The 27,515-nt window shown below is 40.1% G+C and overlaps 1 protein-coding gene across 1 annotated transcript; it reads right to left on the minus strand.

Moving 5' to 3' along the window:
- Nucleotides 1-1,903: 1,903 nt before the first annotated feature.
- Nucleotides 1,904-27,515, minus strand: LOC102852916 (egl nine homolog 3-like). Its single transcript, XM_006889982.1, has 5 exons — nt 27,109-27,515; nt 6,301-6,420; nt 4,414-4,550; nt 2,926-2,999; nt 1,904-1,935 (listed from the first exon to the last, which is right to left on the minus strand). Exons 1-5 carry the CDS (start codon nt 27,463-27,465, stop codon nt 1,904-1,906), a joined length of 720 nt encoding a protein of 239 aa, XP_006890044.1. The 5' UTR covers nt 27,466-27,515.

Here is a 27,515-nt window from a genome sequence, read left to right on the forward strand (position 1 = left end):
ACAGTGAGTTTATTCAAGCATTTACTGGGCTCTTATTATATTATGTGCTACAGGAGTTCTGGTGCCCTAGTCAGTAGGGACTTGTACAGCTAACCCAAAGGCCAAGCCCCCTCTGGTGCTCTGATCCTACCAGTGGCTCCTGGACAGAAAGATTTCCTCCTGTATGATGTACAGCCTCAGAAACCCACATGGAGGCATGGGAAGTCTGCTACAAGTCGGATCCAGTCATGGGTTTGAGTTCAGTATGTGCCAGGTAGTATTTTAGATACTGGAAACACATTTCATTGATTAAAGCATTCAAAAAAAATGCTTACCCACATTGTGTTTGTAGTATAGAGGAGGGAAGCAAGACAAAAAGCATACTGAGTAAAATGTATAACAAGTTAAAAGGTGGTGAGTACTATGGGGGGGGGAATAGAGTAGGTATGAGAATACATCTTAGTTGGAAATTTTCCAAAACCAAGTAAGGAAAAAATAAACTTCTTCATTGGAAAGTCTACTTATCCAAAAATGACAAAGAAAATATTTCCGGCACTTTAATGTTCCTGGGATTTTCAAGCAAGAATTTAATGAGATTTTTAAAACACAAAAATTGAGAACCAGGATGTGTAAGTTTTTATAAACTGGTAACTGTCAGAGACAGTGGAACATCTATTTATGCTGCAGAACACAGTGAGAGCACAGTACTAGCTTCCCACAGTTCCAGGATGCTCCCCAATTCTGACCACACTGCTGACCACTCGCTCCAGGGACATGTACTGAAGAAGTCCACTAAACCAGAAAACATTGAGGAACTCAAACAGCTTTTCAGGATTTTTATTTCCATCTCATTTTTAAAATGCAGCACCCTGTTTGTTCTTGATTTGTTAAAGAGAGAAGACAAGCTCATTATAAAGGAAAACTGAAAAGAAAGAAAAAATGCAACACCTACATTTCCAACTCCGTCACTTGTTCAAGATGCACCGTGTTTATTATGTATCAGTAGACTAGGCCTTTTAACACCATTATCAAAACTTGGCTTTAAACTCCCAAGTAGGGTTGGGTTCCCTTCCCCCCACTTTTAATTTAAATTTAAATTCCATTAAAAAATAAACACACAAAAACACAACAACCAAAATAGTTTAATGTCTAGTTTCAGCCACTAGAGAATAAGGATCTCCAGGTAAGAAAGTGAAAACACGAAAATAATACATGGTGCTCTCTACTCTGACCAGAAAGTCTTATTTTCCACACAACAGTCAGAGGCAGAAAGTCTAGGTTGTAGGACCAGGAAAAAGGAGTGTCTGCCCCACAGGACATTCAAAAGCTGATTAACTATGACAGCAGCCCTTTCTAGAGGTTATAATGTCATTAGGCTGTGATAATTCTCCAGAAACCCCAACAGCCATGGATTAAGAACATCTGGAAATTGTTCAGATGACACAAATTTCTGTTTCCTGCTGTTAAGGCTTCAACGATGCCTCTTTTTGGCATCTGTCACCAATTTCCACCACCCCCCCCTTTTTTAAAATTTGCAAACCTCCTATTTTCAAATCAGGAAGTGTGTATAAAGTGCAAATTAGACTCTATCCCTCCCTTGCACATTCATGCTCTTGTTTGGATAGCTGATAATACCAAAATCTATCAGTTAAACAGCTGGCCAGCTGAGTTATCCATATGCATTGCTGAAGTTTGCAAAAAAGTTCATCTGGCAGAGTGTCTGAAGGTCAATGCCATCTTGGCAAGATGACATGAAGTACCACACACAAGACGGAGAAGTGAGTGATGTAGGGCACTCCAGCAGGAAGGGAGAGGTCCTCATCGTGGAGGCACCGAAGAGGCCATCTTTGGAGCTCAACTCTTTAAAAAAGAACTCAGGAACTGTTGCTAAAAATGAATGATGCAGCAGATTTCAGAGCACTCGTCAGTCTTCTGTAAGGGTAGATTCAGTTTTCCCTGGGTTAGGCACAGAAAAGAGAATAAAGAGTATAAGGAGTCAGAATCAATGGGTTTTGGGTCACACACATAAAAACAACAAACTGTTGTCATTCTTTCAATTCTAACACCTGGGAACCTCCTGTGTGTCAGAGAACTGTGCTCCATGAGGTTGCCGATTCCAACACACCTCTATACGGACTTGAACTGCCAACCTTTTTGGTTAGCAGTCAAGCTTAAACCATTTGCATCACCCAGGGAGACTCCATATCATAGGTCCAGTAAATAATTCACATCTTACAGGACATCTAAGATGTGTCTGCTGTGGCGTTTAATAAGTATCCACCCCAAATGGGCCATGGGTTATGCAATACTATATCTGTTTCTTCATTGCAGAGTTTCTTAGAACCTTGATTTGACCTGCCATTGAGCACTATAACTCTGCAGTATTCCTTATATTTCACATTTCTTATCAGACATTTATCTTCTCACAAACCATCTTTCTAAGACTATTGAGTGTTTCAATGGGACATATTTTGAATATATAGTTGGGAGAGCAAGAACAGTATTAAATCATATTCAGTTTATATTACAGAGCCCTGTTTTTATCTTGTAAGCTATAATAAATATTTAGTTAAATAAACCATTATAGCTGGGTTCCATTATGCTCCCTTTGCAATGTGCTAAAATCATGGGCAAAACTTAATGTTATGTTTGATGGGTTACCATTAATAATAAAAAAGTTGACTATTTTCCCTCCATTATAAACCATTACACCATCAACAGATATTCTCAAGAGGTATCTTTTGTATTTTTATTTATGTATTTATTCTTTTTACTTTTCTAGCAAAGCTAAGACCAAGGACTGAAAATTAGACACATCAGAATATCATATATATGAAGCTAAACCATAGGTGGATTGACAGGGTGTATTAGCCTATACATAAGGATCTTATTTAAAACTCATGGATTGATTTGATGAAAATTCACAGGAAAATATCAGACACATACTTGTTAAATTTCTGAACTTCTTTTTGGCTTCTGCTCTTTCTTCTGCATCAAAGTACCAAACAGTCATCGCATATCTGTGAAAGATAAGCAGGTATTTAAAAAACAAAAACATCCAACTAAATCCTAAACATAAGAAAAAGAAAAAAGAATAAACAACTTACTATAAATCCTTTACCAAAATCATTTGCAAAGCCAACATTTAAAGGTCTTCTCCAACTTTAATGTAAAACAAGCTCCTCTGACTTAATTCTATTTGAACATAGTACTTAAATAATTTCAGGTGCATGCCAGGAATTATGTCTTATCTCTGGGAATTAAAAGAGTCATTTAATTTCCTCTTCCTCCAGGAAAGTTTAAGTAAATAATAGAAACAAATATGACCTACACCAAATCCACTGCCACTGAGTAAATTCTGACTTAGAGGAATATTATAGAATAGAGATCAAGGTTTCGAAGGGTAAAAATCTTTGCAGAAGCAGATTGGCTTGTTTCTCCTTCAGAACAGCTGGAGGATGCAAAGAGCCAGCCTTTTGGTTCGCTGCCAAACCATTGTATCACCAAGCTTTAACTGGGCAATGTCTTTTCTCTTTTGTTTTGTTTTTTTCTGGCTCCATGCAAGGAACTGTAACGGGAACTATTTCATTGTTGGGTTTCAAATTCAAATTCAGTGGCAGAAATGAGTTACCTGCTTACCTTGGACACAGTGTAATTTGGCAAATCTACAAATTTATTTTCGGGGTTTAGATTTGTGGCTCTTGTGGCACAGGCTATTATTTTAACTTATGCTGTTGTTGTTGTTGTTGTTGTTGTTACATCCAGTTGTTGGGATATGGATTCAGTGGTCCCAAGCCAATTTTTAAACCACAGAAAGGGTGGAGATATAGGAGGGGAAAAAACCCCTCAGAACATATTCATTCTTTTTCAAGATCTCTCCCTGTTTGCAGTTAGCAACTTATAAACTCATTCAAACTAACAAGACAGAATTCCTGATATGTGCCAGATGTGATAGCCAGCATTCTTTAGGGGTGGTTCAATATGAGATTTGAAAGAAAAAGGGAGCACAGGAAAATACTCAGGGGAAATAAAAAATTCAATCTCCATGGTTGAAAAAAAAACAAAGTAGAAATGGGTACAGTTAATCCTTGAACAAGATGGGTGGCCCACTCATAGTAGGATTGTCCTTGTTGCGTCTGTCTAGCTGACATCTACTTAAAACATCACACAATCCCATTCCTAATCATTTCCTCACTAGCAGCAAGCCTCTCAAGTAAATAATGTATCACCATAAAAGCAATTATTTATATTTTATTGTATTTCAAAAGGACATTGCTTTGTACACCAAAGTACCCAAAGCGTCTCCTCTAATTTTAAACTCCCCAAAAGCTTGTTGTCAGCTCTGGGGTTCAGCAGGTCCTTCATGTCAAGGAGAACTGGGGTTCACGCAAGAAGCTCCTCCAGCAAAAAGGAAAATGACGCTGGCTGTATCACCTGGTCGCGTAGGAAGGCTGAACTTCATGGGGGTTCCGGCGGTCTGACCAGAAGAACAGCAGCCTGTCGAAAATGGGCTCCACATCTGCTATGAAAGATTTTCCCTCTGGAAATATCCGGAGGATCCCTCCATGCAGCTGAAGACCAAAACAAAGATTATTTCCTGACCTGAGACATACTCTACTGGTAACAAAATTTCAGCCTCTTCTAGAAAAATGTCATCTTCTACACTTCACTTCCAAGCATATATTACCTCTAAACTTTGACTTTAGAATCACACATCATATCAAATCATATCTTACAATGGGACAGAAAATGTTCTGCAGATGTGGGTCATCTCCTTACTCACCTCATACTAAACAAAGCCTTCAACCCTCACAAACATAAAACCCATGACACAAAATGAAGCAGTATTAGGTTGAACCACATGGAATTGCCAGTATTTGACCATTTTTAACCTACCATCTCCCACCCTTAAAAAAAAAACAAACACAAAACTAGTAATTTCCTCTGGTTCAAATTTACAGTTCTGTAGGACAATAATACCATTCAGACTTTACTGCTTTCTTCTGAACACCACTGGTTTCTTCTCTCATCTTAGTTGAAATTACAACTCTTTTCTATACCTTTTATGACATATACCACTCTTATCTCTTAAATACCTTTTTAACATATCTACCTAATCTAGGCTACTAGTTAAACTACATAAAGAACCAGTTTCAGACCTTATCTACCAATGTTTCTCCTTGGCACTTAAATCTTTGTTGAATGGCTTAATATTTTACATTTTACTATCAGCCCTAGATCTTTATTCTCTTGTCTTCAGTAGCACCTCTCAAGACACTACTGAATTCCAAAGGGATACCAGTCCAGCCACGTTACCAACAGGGAAAAGGGACAGACATGCATTTTCACAGATTCACTGGTTTCCCAGGTTTAGTTTTTCTGACCCCAGATAAAATATCATTGCTTTATAACAGCCAATGTCTGTCCTCACTGACAGGAAATGGAGATGTAGAGAGTTCAAAAGCCAAATAAGCTTGAAAAGTTCTCTGACTTCCCAGATTCCTAAATCATTTTTAGCTTTCAGAAAGCACACATAGTCCAGACAAACGTCTGTAAATGTGGAACCAGACTACATATCTTTAGCTATATGTTCTCAAATACAAAAATAAGCCGCAAAGCCTTTGGCATTCACAAACCATAGTAAACCATGGCAAGCAGCCATGAAGGAGACGTGTTACTCTCAGAGAGAAGGGACAGTGTGGGAAGCCTCTCTTGGGGATGCTTTTATATCCAGCAGTTCTATTTTTGTGACATTCTCTCAGTGCTACTACTGGGAGAAAAGAGTGCATTTTGTATTCTGCATTAAGAATCATATCAGCTCTGAATTAGGCTTTTAAGGAAGCAGGAGTGGCATCCACTTCCTAAATAACATGCCTCCAGAAACTCTAGAAACTTTGATAAATGTCAATAGTTGTAGAGGAGCTTCAGGACTTTTGTTCATAGGGTTGCTATGAGTTGTGCTCAACCCGAAGGCAATCAATAACAACAATAATCCTAAAATAATATTAAATTACCCTCTCATCATCAACCTCACTTTCCACATACATATAAAATCACCCTCCAAATTAACTTGATAACCATTACATAATGGTTACATTATGTAATGTTACTTGATAACCATTACACAATTAACTTGATAACCATTCATCTCTGCAACTTTGGCCCTACTTCTAAAGGGGAAAAAGAAAAAAAGATGTACTAGGGACAGGAAAAATTAATTTGTGGGAGATAGGGCCATTCTCAACTCAAAACACTTCTTTAAGTTATTTGAATTTTTCTGAGATTTCTAACCTCACACTCTATTCTTATTGTTCAAAGTACCTTAGCATCCCAATTCTTGTTCAGATAGTAGATGCAGGTGATGCAGCGGCCGTCTCCATTGGGATTGTCCACGTGGCGCACATAACCTGTTCCGTTTCCTGGGTAGCAAGCCACCATTGCCTGACAAGAAATCCCAAAAAAGCTGGTTAGCAAATCTGAGACCATCTCCCCAGTCACTGACAAATGTGAACAGCACCTGCTATATCGTGATGTTTGTGGGTGACTACTGGCATCTCATTACATGTATTTAAATGTGGATTCTTCAGCATGTAGGGTTAACAGCCAGGCCACGATGAAATTACCTATCTTTCTCTTGCAGAGCAGCAGTTGGATTTGAACTGCTTGCCTTTGGGATGGCAGCTCAACTCCCTATGCACTAAGCCACCAGAGCTCCAAGGAGGCCACAATTACTCTCAGAGAGTAACAAGCTCTGTAATTATTCCATGAAGGAATTATGGCAAAGAGTAGGGGGAAATGGGCAAAAGGCCAATTTTCTTCTTCAGAGAACACAAATATATTTTCAAAATATATTTGTAGGGGTATAATATATATAATAGAGATATTAGAACTGTTATTATAAAATGGGAACAGGAGCTTTTTCTCATTTTGTTCACTAATCTATCCTAAAACCTAGAGTAGTGCTTGACACAGAAAAAAAATGTCCATTTAAAATATTATGATTAAATGAACGAATGAGTGAATGACTCTTTCCTCTAAAAATTACCTAGATGGGCAGTGATTTCTGTCAAATCAAATTAAAAAATAACCTATCTTCAAGCTTACATGTAAGAATCAGGTCACACACTTCCTGAAAAATGGCATAGCTACTTAATAGATACAATGCCCAGTGGGTTGGACCCCAAACTGATGCCCAAGTGGCTCAATTAGTATGCTTCAATGTCATGACGACCAAGTTACCCCCAGTGATAGCATGAAGCCATGAATTAGGCATGGATCTTTAAAAGGCTCCATACACGCAGAATATTAGAATAATACAGCTGAATAGTAACTTGGTTTTACAATGATCTTAGAGATCAAATCATATATCACTCTCATGCAACTAGCAATGTTCATATCCTGCCTTTGGACATCTAAAATGTCAGTGTAAAATCATCTTAGGGCTAAAGTTAGGCTGTTAGCTTGAATGTCTTACTGAAGATAGAATTTCGAGCTTATTACTCTGGTGACCAGATAGCTCTGAGGACCTAGTGTTAAGTAGCTGCGCTACCAGTCCAAAGGAGTGCAGTTCAAACCACCAGCAGCTCTGTAGGAGAAAGATGGACAATCTCTTCCCATGTGATTTCCTGCCTCTGAAAACCTGCTGGATTAATTATGAGCCAGTTCTTGACAGTATACAACAACAACAACTCTGGTGGCCTAGTGGAAAGTAGTTGTGTGGCCAGACCAAAGGCAAACAGTTCAAGCCCACCAGCTGTTCCATATAAGAAAGATGGGCAATGTCTTATGTGACTTAGGGAGTTCTGGAACCTTCTAGAGGATCAGCTATGAATGAGCTGGTTCCAACTTGATGGCACAATACAACCAATCAATATTTAACAAATGATGGCATCACTAAGCAAAGGAAAAGCTTGAGAAAAGGTGACAGGTAGAAAACCAATATGGTAAGCCCAGCTAGAAAGAAAGAGATAAATATAATCACCACAAAGACTAGGGATTATCCATCCCTGGAAGCAGCTGTTAGTATTCTAAAAGCCACTGCTGAACAGTAATGAAAGCCATTTACACCATAAATAATTACTGGCTAGATTACCTCCTACCCCAGCCTTCCTCTGCTGTCAAGTCTTATTGTAGTCCATTAGTACAATATAACTATATATTCTTAAACAGTTCTACTCTGGGAAAGGTGAGTGGTCTGACTGACTGCCTGCTGCCCAGTTAACTGTGCTAATCACTGTGCGATCTGGTCTCAGTTTCTATTTTGTAAATGTCCAATAAGATCTAAGGCTCCATATACCCATCAGTCCCAGGAGAAAGCAGCAGTACTCTTCAGAGAATTATGAAGTGACATCTACTTCAAGACTTAGCTTATATTAAAATAGTGGGGGAAAAAAGATAAATACAATTTCAAAAGAAAACATCTTTTACTAATAGTTGCAGATTCCATGATACTTTTTATTAGAACCCAAAAGCAAAACCTATTGTCCTAGAGACTATTCCAACTCAGCAACACTATGACACAGAGTAGAACTAACTGCCCTGTAAATCTTTAGGAAAGCAGACTGTCTTATCTTTCTCCCATGAAGTGGCTCTGGTGGTTCAAATCACCAACTTTTATTGGTGTGTGCAGCCAAGCACCAAACCACTGTGCCATCAAGGATCATTTCTGCCGTGACAAAACTTCTAAATGTGAGTTATTCACAATAGCAAGAAAATGGAAACAGCCCAAATGTCCATCAACAAATGAATGAATTAGGAGGAGTGGTATATCCACACAATGCAATACTATGGAGCACTAAGGAATAATATTTTTGTAGAATACTGTATAACATAGGAGAGTCTACATTTAATTATGCTGAATGAAATAACTCAGTTACAAAGGGAAAAATACTTCATTAAGACCACTATTGTGACAATAGCAGGATAACTGAGCAAGATACATATAAATGTTCAAAGGGGGAAAGAGAAGGGTCAAAAAAAAATGGAAAGGGGATAAAAATCCCTGGTATAGCAGAGGTTAATCTAAGTGTGCTCTATTGTACATAGGGTTTTTGAAGGCCTGTTATATTTTGGAAATGATAGTCAATCCTTGTCCATAGTCTGTTTTAATTTAGATGCTTAGTTTTAGAACAATATCTGTCAAACAAGCATTTTACCAAAACGAGCAGATAAAAGACACTTCCCATTACAGAAATAACCAATACATTCAGTGTCGTCCCCCCCACCCCCCACCCTAGCATGTGTGTCTCATCCCTTCCCTTTCCGTACTACATCAGCATCCCTTGCACTCCGGCCTACCTTGTCCAGCTCCTCTCCACCCCCCACCCACCCCCCAGCCACCCCTTGATATGATGGCTTAGGACACAAGTCATTTCTGTGATATCTTGCACCTCACACCGTTGTTAGTCTCTCACACTGATGCCTGTCTCACACTTCTCACCACTGGGCCAGTTGGCATCAACAGGATTGATGGAGAAGAGATTGAGGTTGTGGAGCTTCTTGACTCCACAATCACTAATCTTGGTACAGCAGTCAGAAAATCAAAAGACAAATTGCACTGGGAAAATCTGCTTTCAGGGACCTCTCCAGAGTACTGAAAAGTAATGATGTCAATTTAGAGACTAAAGTGCACTTGATCCAGGCTATGGTTTTTGCAATTACTTGCTATTCATCAGAGAGTTGGACAATGACTATGGATGACAGAAGAAAAATTGATATCTTTGAGTTGTGGTGCTGGAGAAGAGTCTTGAAAATACCGTGGACCAACAACAACAACAACAAAATGTCTGTCTTGGAGAGGGTGAAACCAAGTTTCTCCTTGGAGGCTAGGATTTTGAAGCTCTGTCTTACATACTTTGGGCACATGGCCAGAAGGGACCAGTCCTTGGAGAAGGACATCATGCTTGGAAGGGTGGAGCAACAGCGCAGGGGAGGAAGACACTGTACGAGATGGATTGACTCAGTGACTGGGGTAATGGAGTAGTTGTGTTGTGTCGGAGTCAGTGAGACTAGTTCAGGACAGGGCAGGCTTTAGAGCTGTTGTACATGGGGTAGCTCTGAGTCACAGGCGACTAAATGGCATATAACAACAACATAGCAGAGATTGGTGGGTGGGGGAAAGGAATGGAAAAGGTTCATTGGGGACTTGAAAAAACATTGATAATAGATCAATGGAAATTAATTATATAAAATATAATGTGTAATGAATGAATAAATGAAACACAATGTATATTAATTTATAAAACACAAATTACATGTGCAAATGATGCATGTGTGCACATCCATATGTATCGCGACTTTGTTCAAAATCACAAAGAGTTGGAAACAACCCACTTACCCATCAACAAGCAAATGGATAGAGAAGCTGTGGTATACTCACCCAATGGAATACCACGCTGTTTTGAAAAACAAAACCCTCATGAAATATTATACAAAATGGGTGACCCTGGAGGACATTATGGTGAGTGAAATATCTCCATCACAAAAAGACAAATACTGCATAGTGCCACTGTTGTAAAACAGGACTGATATTGGGGTTGGGGGGAGACTGAGCAAAAGGGGATAAATAATGTATACTGCATTGAAACAGATGAGGGAGAGAACTGTTTTTTAAAAGGGATATATCATTAGGTATTATTGTAATCACAGGAGTCCAGAACAAAGGCTGCCTAGTGGCAGAGGGATTGTATAACAATGAAAGAATTTTCCTTTTACTTCTCAAAGAGAAGTGCGAACTGGGGAGAGGAGGGAGGGGACAGGGAGGAAAGTGTAACAATGAATGAATAGAAATCCAAACTCTCTGTAAACTTTCATTACAATTAATAATAAAAAAAGATGTATGTGAATAATTGTATAGAAATCAATAAAATAAAAAAGCAAACCAAAAACGACAACCTACCAACTTCTAAATGCTAGGAAGTACCCAAATTTCTAAAGGAGAGGAACAGAGTTGACTTTTCTGGCCAGAGTGCATAGTCTCCCTCTGCTAAGTCCTGAAGGCATCAAACCTGGAACAATGGAAGGAAATAATTGTTGAGCCTCAGTGGGCCTGCTGAAACGGCATATGGCCATATTTATCAGCTTGTTCTTTGGACCGTAGCCACAGATGGGTCTTGGCTTGGGCAGATTCCCAAGTGTTTGCTGGTCTTTGACAAAGCCAAAAGCAAACCATCAGGTGAAAGATATGCTGAGAAACAAACCTCGTTTCAATAACTAGCCACTCACTTCCGTGCCAATCTGTGCATGGGGCAGTAACAAATTCCGGAAACTGATCATATCAACTGAGTTGCTATCTAGACCTCATCAAGCCCAACGAGTGAGTTATAGTGCATAAAGGAGGAGAATGCTTCAGAATAATAACATGGCCAGAGCAGCTTAATTATGCGACACTCACGCCAAGCAGTAACACTCAGATCAGGAGCATGTCTTTATTATAGGCTTTTAATTTGCCAGCACTTCCTTACTGGATTAATATTTAATATTTCTACTATTTTAATAACACATTAGTGTGATCAACAATAGCATTTACTAAATCTGTCTCCTGGTAATGGTTAAGCACTTAGCTATTACTGGAAAGGCTGACAGTTCAAACCCATCAATGGCTCCATGGGAAAAAGACCTGGTGGTCTGCGTCCATAAGGATTACAGCCAAGAAAATCAGAAGGAACAATTTTACTGTCACACAGAGTTGCTGAGTTGGAATCAACTCAACAGAACCATGTAACGACCATGCAACTCAACAATAAAGCAAACCTCTACTTGAAAAAATAGGCTAAGAGTTTGAGCAAACATTTTACAAAAGAAGATATTAAAATCACCAACCACTACATAAAAAAAGCTGGTTAATATTATTACTTGTTAGGGAAATGCAAACAAAAGCCATGATGAGACACTACTTTGACCACAGGGACGACTATTAGAAAGAAAAATGCAAACAAGAAGTATTGTTGAGACTGTGGAGAAATTGGAACTCTCATATATTGCTAGTGGAGTTGTAAAGTGGTACTGTATGGTGGAAAAATGTTTAGCAGTCCTCAAAAATTAAATACAGATTTATTATATGACCTAATAACAATAGATATATAACTCAGAAGACTTAGTAATGGGAACTCAAACATGTATCTCTACATTGGTATCCACTAGAGTTTTATTCACAATAGTTGAAAGATGAAAATAAATAACCAGTAACAGATAAATGAACAAAGAAACAAAACATGCTATAGAATACAATGAAAAATCTTAAGTAGATTCTTTTCTAAAGTTAAACGTATAAAGATGAAAGTTTATTAGTGGCAATTAGGGGTTGTTGTTTGTTGTTGTTATGTGCCATAAAATCACTTGCAACTCATACCAACTCTGTGTACAACAGCTCTGAACCCTGCTCTATCCTGAACCAACCTTATTGTCTCTAATACACCTACCTCCATTACCCGAGTCACTGAATCAATCCATCTCATTGAGAGTCTTCCTCTCTCGTGCTGCCCCTCCACTCTCCCAAGCATGATGTTCCTCTCCAAGGACTGGTCTCTCCTTGCAACATGCCTAAAGTATTTCAGACAGAGCTTCAGAATCCTGGCCTCCAAGAAGAAGCCTGGTTTCATCTTCTCCAGGATGAAACTGTTCTCTTAGCAGTCCATGGTATATTCAATACTCTTTTCCAGCACGACAGCTTGAAGACATCAATTCTCCTATTATCCCTAATCTCTGTCCATCTTTCTGATGCATAACAAGTAATTGCAAAGAGCATGACCTGGATCAGGCACATCTTAGTTTCCAGCCTAACATCGTTGCTCTTTAGTACTCTGCAGAGGTCCTTGACAGCAGACTTTCCCAGTGCAATTTCTCTTTTGATTTTTTGGCTGCTGTTTCTAAGACTGTTGATTGTGGAGCCAAGCAAACTGAAGCTGTTAACAATTTAAATCTCTTCTCCATCTATCATAATGCTGCCAATTGGCCCAGTGGTGAGAATCTTTTTCTTGATGTTGAGCTTCAATCTATATTGAAGGCTGCAGTCCTTGACCTTCTGTAGCAAATGCCTCAGGCCCTCCTCAGTTTTGGCAAGCAAGGTTGTGTCACCTGCCTAACTCAGGTTGTTGAGTCTTCCTCCAATCCTGATGCCACATTTCTCCTCATAGAGCCCAGCCTCCCAGATGAACTGTTCCTCATATATATTGAAAAGGTACGGAGATAGGACACATCCCTGGTATCCACTCTCTGATTTTGAACCATGCAGTGTTTCCTTGCTCTGTTCTGATGACTGCCTCCTGGTCCAAGTATAGGTTTCACATGAGCACAAGCAAGTGTTCTGGGATTCTCATTTTTCTTCTTAGAGTTAGCCACATTTTTTTGTGATCCACACAACAAAGTCAAATGCCTTTGCATAGTTAATGAAACACAGATAGACATTCCTCTGGTACTCTCTGCTTTCAGTCAAGATTTATCTAACATTAGCTATAATATCTCTATACCATGGCCTCTTCTAAACCCAACCTGCACATCTGGCAGCTTTCTGTTGATGCATTGTTCCAGTAATTTTTGGATAATTTTCAGCAGGATCTAGGTGGCATTAACAGGTTTTCCTTGGATGTGTATGGATATTATCCTGTCATTCACAACACTGTAGTTCAGGATATAGCTAAATGGTCTTTTTGACTATGAATGTGACCCCAATTTTCCTCATTTTTTTTCATTCCTGGCATAGGAAATCATATGGCTGTTTGATTCATAATGACCCATGTCAATCTATCTCAGCTCACCAAAGCTTAGTATGTCAATATCTGTGCCTTCCATTTCTTTAACAAGATCCAATTTTTCTACATTCATACTTATTACATTCCATATTCCAATTATTAGTGGCTGTTTACAACCGCTCTTCTTCATTTGTGTTTTCAGTGTATATCTACTAGTCTAAGTGTGCTCTATTATTCACAGAGTTTCCAAATATTCTCATCACTAGGCCAATTGGCAGCATCATGATATCTCGAGAAAAGATTGAGGTTGTTAAGAATTCCATCTTGCTTGGGTCCACAACTCTTTTGGCACCAGAAACCAGGAAGTAAAAAAATAAATTGCATTAGAAAAATCTGCTTTCAGGGACCTCTCTAGAGTTCTAAGGAGCAATGATGTCAGGCTAGAGACTAAGGTACACCTGACCTAAGTAATGGTCTTTGCCATTTCTATGAATCTTAATGCTGAACAATGACTAAGGGTGATAGAAGAATTGACTTGAGTTGTGGTGCTGGAGAAGAGTATGGACTATATCATGGACTGCCAAAAGAATAACAAGTCTGCCATGGAAAGGTAAAACCACATTGCTTCTTGGAGGCAAGTACTGGGAAGCTCTGTCTCAAATATTTTGAGTATGCTGCCAGAAAGGACCTTAGAAAGTCCTTAGAGAAGGCTATGATGTTTGGAAGGGTGGAAGGTCAAGGTCAGTGAAGGAGCAGGTGAACTGACACAGTGACTATAGCAATGAGGGCAGCTGTGTCAGAAACAATGAGATTGGCTCAAGAGATGACAAGGTTCAGAGCTATTGTTCATAGGATTGCTATGCATCGTAGTTGATTCAAAGGAACATAACAACAGGTGTAGGTGTGAGGGAAATAACAAGAGTTATTGCCTAAGGAATACTGAGTTTCTGGTAAGGATGATAAAAATTTGGACACATATAACATATGGTTACACAACAGAATGATTATATTGAATGTCACCTAGGTATCTGCTTTGGAAAGAGTACAGCCATGAAAATCTCATAGAGCAATTCTCCATCATCACATACAGTCATTATTATAATTAGAAATAGAATTATATTTGTGAAAAGGGCTCCAAAGCCACAATGAGAGAGAGAGAAGAGGGAGGGAGAGAAGGAAGAGAAGTAAAATCTGCCTCATAGTTGTTCTGGTGAAGTGAGTCCACCTTCTCTTCTTGGCTAGGAGAGAGCAGAGTGCCGGGGGTGGGGGATGGGGGGGGGCAGGATGTTACCATTTTACTTTAAAGCCCATCCTCAGACCTTTTTAATCATTTGCCCTGATTTATGCCACCAAGAACTCGGTCATGGATTGAAAATGAGTAAAGCAAGCATCTGAACAACTAACTACATTCTAGAACCTTCAAATTAGTTCTCCTAGATCAGCAATGATGCTTCTACCACCCTCTTGAGATCTGTACCTTAAAGATAATGGATAGCAGAGTATGTGGAAGATTGGGCTGCTAATCAAAAGGTGGTGGGTCTCCAGCATCTCAATTTCACTAACAGCTTCAGGGAAGAAAGATGGGTTTTTAAGATTTATAGCTTCAGAAATCAATCAAAGATCACTAAGAATTGAGACAGGAGTGAGTATAAGGTTTTGTTTTTTGGGGTTTTATTTCCCCTACCTGGCAAAACAGTTAAACGCTTGGTGGCTCACAGAAAAGTGGACAATTAAAAACCCACCTGGCTACTCCACAGAACAAAAGACTTAGCTATCTGCTTCTCTAAAGATTACCACCAAGAAAATCCTGTTCTACTGTCACAAAGGGTCCCTAAGTCAGAAATCAACTCATCAGTTTGGCAGCACCAAATATCACCACGACCTCTAGCCATGAGGAAACCCTAGATAACCCAAATGGCTAACATGTCCAGTTGTTAACTCAAAGGTTGGATGTCTAAGTCTACCCAGAGGTACATCAGAAGAAAAGCCTGGAGAACTATTTGCAATAATCAGCCATCGAAATCCTCCAGAGCACATTCTACCCTGATGTTTGTGGGGTCGCCATCAGCTGGAATTGACTTGATGGCAACTAGTGGTTGCCACACACACAAATCTGCATCAAATATCAGGGGATTCAAAGATGTTATGATGCCTAACAAGAGACCCCAAGTTAAGAAATCATGTATTCTGATTCTACTCCAGGGGATCCCTGATCATCATACTTGGACTCCTGAGTGAGTCACCCTCCTCCAAGAAGCTACAGACACTCTAAGCACAAGAACGTAAGAGACAATCGTCATTCCTTTCAAAATTGTGATTAATTCTTTTCCTTGGAGGGGATTCAGCCAGGGTCCTACAATTAGGTATAGTAAGTAGGCCCAGCAACAGTGACATTTCAATACAGGCTGTTTGGGTTTGGAAAGGCAGCCCTTCTCGGGGAAGCCTGGATCTCCGCCAGCTGGATGATGGCTGAGTGACAAGGCTACGTGCGCTGCGTGAGGGTGGCAGCCAGCCCACACCCAAGCACACTGCCTGGAGGACCTCGGAGGGAACATGCACAGGGGAACCCTGCCCCCTCCTGATCACTATCCCAGTTACCAGAGAAATGTTTCCAGCAGGGACTTCCTTGCAATTATGAAATCTGTGAAAGTCAGCAAACTCTAGGCGTTTAACCATTATCCTTTCTGATGCCTTTCCCCCAATAAGAGCAGCTGCCATTCCTGAGCACCCATGTACCGAAGTGCCACCTTGCACGTTATCAGCTCACTTAATTTCCTGGTTTGAGAGGTGAGCAGCAGTAGTGGCCACCTGTTCTGAATCATTGACATAAATCATTGAACCTACGGACCTAGATGTTTCCACATTTATGAGCAAAACAAATTCATGAGTAAACCTTCAGGCTGAATGAGGTAGAGAGACTCATAATGTTTAACTTAATGTCCTATGATGTGAGAAACAGCCTTATCAGACAAATAAAATTCGACCTTAGCTCTCCGAGTGCTCTGAGCACAACGGAAGGGAAGCAGCACTGTCAGAGAATCCTAGATGATGTTCTTCATATTTTCATCTGCAAGCTAAAAAAACCCAACAAACCATGAAGCTCTGGGGGGGAGGGAGCTGCACGGCATCACAGGTAGCTGCATGAGTCCACTCTATCACAACTAACAAGAAAAGAACTTTAGATTTTAGCACTTGGGAATGTATATTGTTAACAACTCAGTGTAGAAATAATCCACGGCTCTCACGTTGATTTAGAGTCAGTGGCGCTCTGTCAGGTTTCACCAAGGCTGTAAATCTTTATGAGAGGAGATTGCCTCATCTTCCTCCTGAGGTGAAGCTGGTAGATTTAAACTGCTGACGTTCTGGTTAGCAGAGAAACAGGTAACACACCCTGCCACCATGGTTTATTAGTGTAGAAACAGAACACATAAAATTCAGTAGCCACATTTATTTATCGGACATTCATACAGTGCCTAGCACTCTTCTATTCAATCTTCCTAAAAACCTATCCGATCGAGACATAAGGAGTTGTTATAATCTCCATAGCACAGATGAGGAAACTGAGGTACAAGGCATTTCCAACTTAGCTGGTCTGGCTGCACAGTTTTGTTTTGTTTTTTTGGTTTTTTTTGAGGGACCTAAAATCAACAGAACTACTTGAAGTACTTGCCACTCTTACCAATGTCTATTAACCTTTTTTCTCTCTCATTTCTTACTCATAATGACAAAACAGAATCAAATTTAAGAATTACAAATACTTGAAAAATGAGTGTGCTTAGTATTCAATCAAGCCCCAAGGAAGGAATTTTAACAGAAGAAAACAACAAAGGGCATTCACATTGGATCTGCAACCAGGCTCTCAGGTGTCTAAACTGTCTTCACGTCAGTTATCCCAATGCAGGGCCACCTCAGTCGCCCTCACTATTATGAAATCTCAGTATCCCTCATGGACCATATCTGCTTCAGAGTAGTTGTTGATCAACAGCCCATACTTTGAAGTCAGCCCACAGGCAGGGCTGTTCCCAATCCCCACCCCAACCCCCTTCTCTGCAAGATAGATATAAATTCCACTTTACAACAGTGAAAAGTTTGTCAGAGGCCAAAGGTAATTTATTGGTTATTATAAAACTAAGTAGATGAGCCAGAATTCCAAGTCCAAAAACTTTCCACCAATTGCAATCGTTTATAAAATATCAGGGGGAAAATTGTTAACTAAAAAGAGGTAAGATTATTTCTAGACACCACAAGTGAAAATGTCTTCTTTCAAACCTAAGATAATGTAAAAAGAACAAACTGTTTTCCAAAACAGTAACATGAGGTGAGTTTTCCTCAGAAACTTCTGAAATGAGCTAAAAATACTTGTATTTTTCATTTTAGTAAACTTGGATTTTCTTGCCAATGGATTAGCAAGTTTCTCTAATGAGAAAGATCTGTCACTATCCTATTCAGACTCTTTCTCTTAATAGCGTTATTTTCATTCAGTGGTTTTCAAACTTGAGCATGCATGAGAATCAACTACCAGCTTATAATTTTCTGAGTCACTAGGTTTGAGGGAAGAAGTCCCGGTGGTACAATGATCAAGGACTCAACTGCTAGCAGAAAGACTGGCAGTTCACCACCGAGCAGCTCCAGGAAAGGAGTGGGAGTGGGGACCTGGTGATCTGCTGGCATAAAGACTACAGCCAGTAAACTGTAGGGGACAATTCTACGCTGTCATATAGCATTACTGTGAGTCACAATTGACTCAAATGCAGTAGTAAAGCATTTACAAAGGTTTCCAGGTGCTCTTGATGTTGCTGCTGGTCCAAGAAACACACTTTAAGAACTACAACTACATTGTGGCAAAACCAAGAATTTTGTGCAATAAATTACCCTAAATGAAAAAAAAATTTTGGGGGGAAGAAGAGAGGAATTACACTAGGTAATTTGGTGAAAGAAACATGGATGGGAGACTAAGTGTAGAAAGACAGTTTGGGACTAGATGTGAAGAGCTTTTAAGTGCCACAAGAAGGCAATGTAGTGGTAAGGGGAAGATCTGGTGTTCTATGTTTGTTTGATGAGGGTTTTCTGGTTGTTATTTTAAAACATTAGTAGATACACTTTCAGTCACCAAATTAAACAGTATAGTTTCAGACTACTGTATCTGAGGGGAACATGTGAAATCGCTTAGAAGAAGAACTGGAAACCAACAGGCAGGTGATTTGTGATTAAATAAGTCTTTTCAAAATACTTCACTCCTCAAGGATTTCTTTCTACTAAGAAAAGAAAATACAATTTAGCCTTTAAAAAAGAAAAAAAAGACAAAACTAAAACAACATAATGAGCCAAATTTTTACGATTAATGTTTTATGCTCCTGTCTAGGCCTTCGATAATTTGTGGGTTATATTTTTACAGAGTCTATTTATCCACTCCAATCATTCAAATTAACCTGCAAAACAAATAAAAACAGGAAAGAGATCATCAGAAAACAGAGAAGAGAGCCTCAAAGCTTACCATAAATTCTGTACGAGGTATTGAGTGTCTGAGTAATAATAGCCTCTTCAGATTTGACTCAGAAAGATGAGTAGCAAAGGGAGGAGAATGGGGAGAACCACTGAATCTTTTTTGGTTTCTGTGTCTGGAGAACGCAGAATGAGCTCAAGATGTGCAAACTACCTTTAAAAAAATGGGTCTTTACCACTTCTAAGCAATGCTCAGAAAGTATTATCCTGAAAGCAACTTGAAGTTCCCTTCTTGTTGACAACAGGAATGCAGTTTTCCATCCATCTTTTTCCCACTGCCAAATAATCAACAGTACTGTCATAGTCTTTGATTCTTCATATTTTTGAAATGGTGTAGTGTGGTAATATCCACTCTGTTTGGGAGGAGAAAAAGAATGTTTTCTATGGGGCATTTATTTCCCTAAAGGACACAGTAGAACTGTCCCCAAGGGTTTCAAAGGCTATGATCTTTACTGAAGCAGATTGGTGTATCTGTCTTCAGGGAACAGCTTATGGTTCAAATCACCAACCTTTCAGTTAGCAGCCAAGCACTGGCCCACTGCACCACCAGGGATCCTTTTGGTTAGGGTACCCCCTACTCACACCGCAGGAGACTACCCATATTTCTACCTCAGAGCAGGTGGTGGATTCAGACTGCCAGAGAGGCACTACCTCTGGGGTTGCCAGCACAACTCCCTACTAACTATGCCACCAGAGCTCCCTAGATTCCAACTCACAGTGCCCCTTTATCGGGTTTCTGCAGCTATCAATCTCTATGGGAGGAAACTGCTCATCTTTCTCTGTCAGAGTAGATAGATGGTGGTTTCCAACCTCTGCTTAAGTAACACTTCTGCACCAGAGCTCCTTCATATGGTTAAGGAATGGGTTGAGAAATCTGTACACTTAGTCCAACCAAACTCAAGAATAATGAGAAAAGTCACCCACAAATCATTACCAAAAGAAGATACAAAATTAAGTGTTGTACTGGTTTAAGATTGAAATAATCAAGGGAAAGGGGTACAAATTCTATGTATAATTAACCAAGCTAGCTAATCCTGCTTGGCAAACAAGCACATGAGCTCTGAATTCGAGCCAAATCAACGGCTCCTGGCTATCTGCCAAAGCTGAATTCCTTAGTCTGGCATCATAAAATGATTTGTCTGTTGTATTTACAGTTCCAGTGCCTCTGGATTCAGCTACCCGCTGGGCACCCCTGGCAGTGGCCCAGCAGAATATATCTGAACTACCATTACTGTCAGAGCATGTGTATTTGACAAACACCAGAGAAAAATGACACCCATTTCTTTGAGCAATGTTAGCTAACCGCTACAAAGTGCTGCTACAAAGGAATTATCAAATCTATTGCTGTAATAATTATCAGAGAATTAATAGCCACCACTATTGTGTTCACCTGCAAGCTGCTTCAGGTTGCAGAAGTAAAATGTATTTTACCCAGTGCCACAGAGGTGGCATTTTGCTGTGTTGTGTACCATTGAGACAGAACTGACTGATAACTGGCCCTCTAGAGGATCTGCAGAGGCTAAACTGCATGGGAGGTAATTGCTCGTCTTTCTTCTGAAGAGCAGCTGGTAAGTTTGAACTATGTACCTATGGGTTGGCAGTGCAATGCCTTACCTACTAGATCAAAAGAGCTCCCCACAAAGGTGAGGCTGATCCAAATTGAAAGCCATGGGAAAGCTACTTTCAATTCTGGGGGTTCTTAGACAGGCTTTTCCGATGTGCTTTGTTCATTCTAGGTAGAGAGCTGAACTTGGTCCCACCTGTAAACTTCACCAGAGAATTCCTTCATTGGAGAAATCTTCCAAAAGCTGGATGTACAGATTGACCAGTTAATTCTATTTTAAACCAGAATTACATTCAAAACTCCCAATTAAGACACTGATGCAAATGAACCAACCTACTGCGGCCATGCTTTAACAGACTCAATGGACACTCAGTGGTGACATTCCTTCCAATTGACATCCTTTTTCTCAGGCTTTATGACATCTTTACAGGGAGTTCTGGTGATCTGATGGTAGGGAAGGAATTGTGCTGCCATCTTGAAGGAATGAGGTTCAAAGCCACCAGCTGCTCTGAGAAAGATGGGTATTCTCCTCTGGTGCTATCTACTGCCTCGGAAAATCTCCTGGAGGGTCAGCTATGAGTCAGTTTAAACTCACCAATATATAACAACAGCAACGGCATCTCTGGAAGGGGCAATCATTCAACTGCTGATCAAAAGATTGGTAGTTCAGATCTACTCAGAGGTGCCTCACAAGAAAAGCCTGGCAGTCAACCTCTGAATGATTACATCCTTGGAAACCCTGTGGTACACCGTTTTACTCTGAAATGCACAGCTTCATCACAGTCAACCAATTCAATGCCAACTGGTTGCTTTGGTGTTTTTTCCTCAGTCCCGGTATTAGCTCAACCTTCTCAAGACATCAGTCTCCAAATATAAAAAACAGTAACAGCAGAATGACTGACAGACTGGATAAATGCAATTTCTACAAATACCACTCTAGCTTTAAAATCTGTACCATTATAGTCATCACATCATTTTATGTAAACAGAGAAATGAGAAAGCCTAAAGAGAAACAGAATAACAAGTGTAAAAGTGGACTTTTTAATCAGAAAAAAGAGAAAGCAAATATTGGCAACAACTATTTCAACTTACTCTGCTTACTCTCTTGATGGCTTTATAATCACTTTCAACAACTCCCTCATCCACATGCAGGTCTATCACAGTGTCAGGCAGTATGAAAGAACACATTAAATTATTTGGGGTTTTTTTATTGTTTTTCCCCCCTTGTTTTGTACTGTCAAATAGGATCTGCCTGGTACAGGAGGAGAATGCCCTTCCTTCTCTAGCAGAGCATCTGGTGGATCTGAACTGCATATATTCGGGATTACAGTGCAGCTTCTTGCCACTAGGCCACCCTAGAACATGTAAAATGGATACTTCCTGACTTCCCTAAGCACTGGAGCCAGTAAAACTCATCTCAAACGCATTGCCTTTGTGCTGGAACCCACTCACAGCTGACCCTCCAGAGGGTGTGTGGGGCTGTTAATAGCAAGGAGACAATTACCCATCTTTCTCCTGTGGAGCTGCTGGTGGATTAAAACCAGAGAGGCACAGCAACACAACTCCCTATGGTGGACGTCACCAGAGCTTCTAGGAGCAAATATGGTAGTAAAAATGGCCCACCGTTGAGAAAAAGAAATCCTAAACTGTGCATGTACATTCACAACTACCTTCTTTGTTCCCATATGTCACTCAATAAAAAAAAAAATGCACTACACAAACTCACCCACTGTAGACTTATCTCACTGTTAGGGAGACTTGTTTTCTACAAATGATTTCCCAAAGGTGGTTCCATCCTCCAGGTTCTCAAAGAGCTGTATCTCTCATGCGCCCCTGTAGCCATATTTGGGACATGTGATTTTACATGTCTACCACCCCATCCAAAGCAAGGCTAATAAGGGCCGAGGGCCCAAAGTGTGCAAATCAGACTTTCTGATTGCTAGCTCCTGGCTCCAGCCTTCTGCAGATCCTGATTATATTTCCTGCACTTGGGCCTGAGAGAGATCCATTTTTACTTAAAGTAGCTCACAACCAGCAGCCTGTACAAAGATAAACTCCATTAATAAATGACATTCCTGGTTTACAAGAGAAGAGTAGAACAGAACTGTTATTGCTCAACAGCAGAGAAAGAACCTATCAACACTTCTTACATCACACATTCTCCTTATTTATAAACTTCTTGCTGCTTCTCTAGCCTGCTATGTTGTTTCCAGAGCAGAACAGATGTGTCTGCTCACAATAGAATACTCACAACAGAGCTACATTAAGGGATGTGAGGGTTCTAGATGCTGGTAACCTGTCCTAACTCTTCTACTTATAACACACTCAAATAGTGAATGTATGTCATAGCAATCAATCATACGATAATATTAGCGATTGAACATGAAAGAAAGGTCACTCATCTTCCTGTGTCGTGTCTGAAATCTATGGGTCTTGCTTTGGACAGCTGATGCCTCTGTTTTAGTGACACCCTAATCTTTACTTGCTTACTGGGTCTCACAACCCCATGTTCTAAAAGTGCTCCAGAACAGACACCGCAGTCAGAACTGGGTTGTAAACTCAATTCTCAGCCACATAACATTTAAAGAGGCTCAGAACGCTAAGAAATTTATATACACTATTTAATTAATGAATATTATTAATTACTTAATGCCTCCTCAGCCCATGACAGCATTAAGGTATTATTATGTACCTTCAAGTCAGAATCAACTCATAGTTAAGCCTCCTGCAGGTTTTCAGAGGCAGTAAATTGTATTAGAGGAGATTTCCATCTTTCTCCCCCAGAGCTGCTAGTAGATTAAAACCAAGTGCTTTTGGGTTAGCAGTGCAACTCTTTACCACTAAACCATGAGAGTTCTCTAAGGTTTATTAGCCTTCATTTTAAAACCTAATGGAAAACCAAGCAACTTTCCTGAAGTCACAGGCTAGTCCCTAAACTTTGTGACAAACTGCTTTTTACTGACTTTGTGGCCTTAGGCAAATTACTTCGTCACTGAATTTGTTGATATTCACTGTATTTATAAGTGGTTAGCATAGAGCCAGACACAAGATAAAGCACCAAATAAAAAGGTAGGTATTGTTACATGCTATCTACAGACTCACTAGGTTGAAAATGTCAAAAATTCAGTCTACAGTGAGCTGCTTCAAGCAGAAATGCATTAAGTTCTATAAATTGCACGTTCTCTGGAAAACAGCCATATTCAAGAACGAGGCAGTCAAAGCAAAAGGAACAAATTATGACCAATATTTATCTTGGATACTCCAAGAGAGTAACAGATAAGAAATCCTTTGACAGCTTCAAAGCAATAATCATGCTTGAAGTTAGGGGGCGCCATACAGCTGTACATTATAGGAAAAAACCTCAAAGGGTCTTTAGCACCCTTTGATTCTTCAACAAAATGGAGGCGGATAAATTCTTAAGGGTAACAACTTCTTTTGGAAGAGGGGTAAGCTTCCCATCTTCACACAATTTTAACCTGAGATCCAGTACTGTATACTTGATTTATTCCCAATATGCCTTTGCTCTTACTTTACTGAAACAAAGGACATTATGCTACTCAGAGACCTTCAAAAGTTCATCAAAAACAAAGTATTTAGTTAGGAATTTTAGTATTTAGTATTTAGTTAGGAATTTAGTATTTAGTTAGTGAATAAACATAATCCAAAGATATTAAAGTAATGAAGGATCATTACTTTAAAATAAATGGTTTAAAATAAATGTAAATATCCATATTGTTGAAACCAGTGATGACAGTTGATTACATTAGCCTATGTTTATGTATATTTATTTTTAAACTTCCACAATAAAGAGTTACAACTTAATTTTAAAAATAAATTTACAAACCTGCCTTTTAAAAATGTCATTTTTACTGTAACCTGCTTGAAGGGTGCAGCAGGAAATTGGGCATATATCAGTACTTTGGGAAACAATTTTGGTTGAGAGAAATTAAGCAATTAAAGAAAGGCAGTTAAATGAAGGTGAAACTAATAGAAATGCAATGGATTTCTACAATACTTGAGTAATGAGCTTCAAACAAGAGACCTAAGACTCTAAGACATCACCAAGGAGATTTCTTTATATAAGAAAATAAGACCTCTCTTTTTAATATAACATTTGTTTGCTCAAGCCTTCTCCAACATTGGCTTCTAGTCAGCCAGGGAAAATCCCAATTGAGAAGTGATTTGTCAGAGAAGCAGGAATGAAGAACTTGGTGCCAAAACAGTCAAAGGGAAGCAGGAGATTTGGGTGTGGGTAGATGATGCTTAAGCTCATCTCTTCAGGGGACGAGATGAATTTTCAACTTCTATTAAGAGTAACTTTCTGAAGAGTGAACTTTCAACTCAGAAAATGGCATGTTGCTGAAGGATCCTATTTAAAGAATTTTCCCCCTTACTCAGATTAACATTGTTTCTTCCATCCAATTTGTCAAGTTAAATTCTAGCATAAAACACCACTAGTTCATTAAATAAAAGCTAAATAACAATATTTAACTTTGAGATATTCATGACCTCTTTCTGAAACCAATCAGTTCTGACTTCTGATCTCAAACGCTGGGAGGAAAATTCTTAACACTAGAGATGAAGAGAATTAAAAACAAAATAAATAAACTAAAAGAACCCACAACACTGACAATAAAGAAGCCAACTTTCAGTTCCTGTTCGGCCAGAAGCACCTCTGACATAACCAAAGCCAACCTGCTCCCTCCCCTTCCTCACCCCCAACAGGTGAGGGGCCTTTTTCCTCCCTCCCCTACTCCAAACAGCTGAGTTCTTTACCTCCCCTCCTCCACCCACAATAGGTGAGGTTGTTTAGTATAAAGACAGAACTTTGCAAGACTTTCTAATCCATCACTAAAATGATGGAAGAAGACCCAAGAAAGATGTTAACTGCAATTTTCTACGTAGAAATTTCCTACTCTAAATTTCCACCCTAAACTAAAAGTTAGAAAAACAGTAGTTTCTTCAAAAATCACATTTGCAATCTGAGAAGCAGCAATACTTTCAGATATTCTAATTCTTCCTGACTCAAAGTTGCCCACATTCCACTCACTCACTTCAGCCTCTTCGAGGCTCAATCATTGTCATCCAGTTGAAACCAACTCATTGTTGACCCTCATTCCTGAGAGAGGGCATGGCCCATCTTTCTCCCCTGGAACAGCTGGTCGTTTCTAACTACCAGTCTTTACCTTGGCAGTGCAACTCCTTACCACTTCTCCACCAGAGCTCCCTCCTCCACTGTTACTTGTCCTCTGTGAAGAGCATTGCTCAGAGCTTCTGGGACAAATGAACCAACAATGGTTTGTTTTATCACAAAAGATCTTGAACTGAGAACTACTACAGATATTTTTTAATTAAACTTTTTATTTTATTTTTTAAGTTATTTTCTTTTTTAACTACTACATATATTTTTAAAGAATGGCACATGTGTGAATGTTCATTTCCCTCTCATAACTAGTATATTTTGCCTCATCGTGTGGCAGTAAAAGCTTGTTGTTGTTGTTATGTGCCACTGAGTGGTAACCAACCCATAGCTGACCCTCCGATAGGGTAGGTTTTCAGAAGCAGTTAATCACATGCGAGGAGTTTGACTATCCTTCTCTGAGTGGCTGGTGGATTCGAACCAGTTGTCTTCAGGATTGCAGAGCAGCTTCTTACCTCTAGGCCACCAGAATTTCCCTTGACTAGTCCACAATTAAAACACACGAATGTTTCCAAATTTCCCCCGGAAAAATGAGTTGGGCTCTCATTTGAAAAAAAAAACGAGGTGCTACACTATCCCAAAATAATGTTCATGTTACCTCATGGTACCTATTTGGCTCCAACATTTCTGTCAATATACCTGCATATGTCTCCAAAATATACGACCACCCAGTAACTTCTGACTCTTTGAACAAAAAAACATAAACATTGTTTTCTTTCTAGTGGCACTTGCCTACTCTCAGGGATTTCACCACAAGTTATAGTTGGGAAAATGTGGTGGTGTCGGGCTGAGCATCAAGAGAGGATTTCCAAAGTCAAGTGGTTCAGTGGTTGGGTCCAACCAGCCAGGAGCAGCATTCATTTTAAATGACGGCATGCGTGCCATGAAACATGCACAGTGTTCTCGATACCCGATGCTTCGTTTTAATATTTGAGAAACTCTCTTTAAATGAGCAAGAAAAGCCACAGCTAGCTTGCACAACTACCAAAGTCATTAAACAGAAGATCATGACACACCTGGGCTCCTGATATGAGCTGCTGCTCAGCAGAGACCTGGGGACACACACCAGGCTGGCTTCTAGGTGAGTAACTAAAGTTTGCCTGCGGTCCTACGAGGGCGGCACACTACTGCCTCCCGAATGCCCCGTCTTCGCAGGAAGCCCGCGCCAGTCCTACCTTGGACCTCTCCTTGACATAGTATTTGCCCAGCCGGCTCCCGCAGTACAGGACCAGCCTGTCGATGAGGGACAGCAGGTAGCTGATGGCCTCGCAGCCCTCCTCGTTGCCTCCAATCCACGTGATCTGGTCGCCCCGCAGGTGCCGCTTGGAGACGCCGGCGCGGGGTCCCGCCAGCTGGCCGTCGCGCAGGACCCCATTGCAGTGCAGCTGCTTGACGCGCTCCAGGACGCAGTCACCCACCACCTCGCCCAAGAAGTTGTCTAGGTAGCAGAAGCCGACCTCGTGCAGACAGGGCACGATATACTCTAAAGCGATTTTCTCCAGGTCCAGTCTCATGATGTGTCCCAGGGGCATCGCGCCCACAGAGTCGAGGTCGGGGACCCCCAGCGTGCACCCTTGGGAGG

Source organism: Elephantulus edwardii, unplaced genomic scaffold (assembly GCF_000299155.1).
Source record: "Elephantulus edwardii isolate Elephantulus edwardi_28Jun2011 unplaced genomic scaffold, EleEdw1.0 scaffold00084, whole genome shotgun sequence".
NCBI classification, from domain to species: Eukaryota; Metazoa; Chordata; class Mammalia; order Macroscelidea; family Macroscelididae; genus Elephantulus; species Elephantulus edwardii.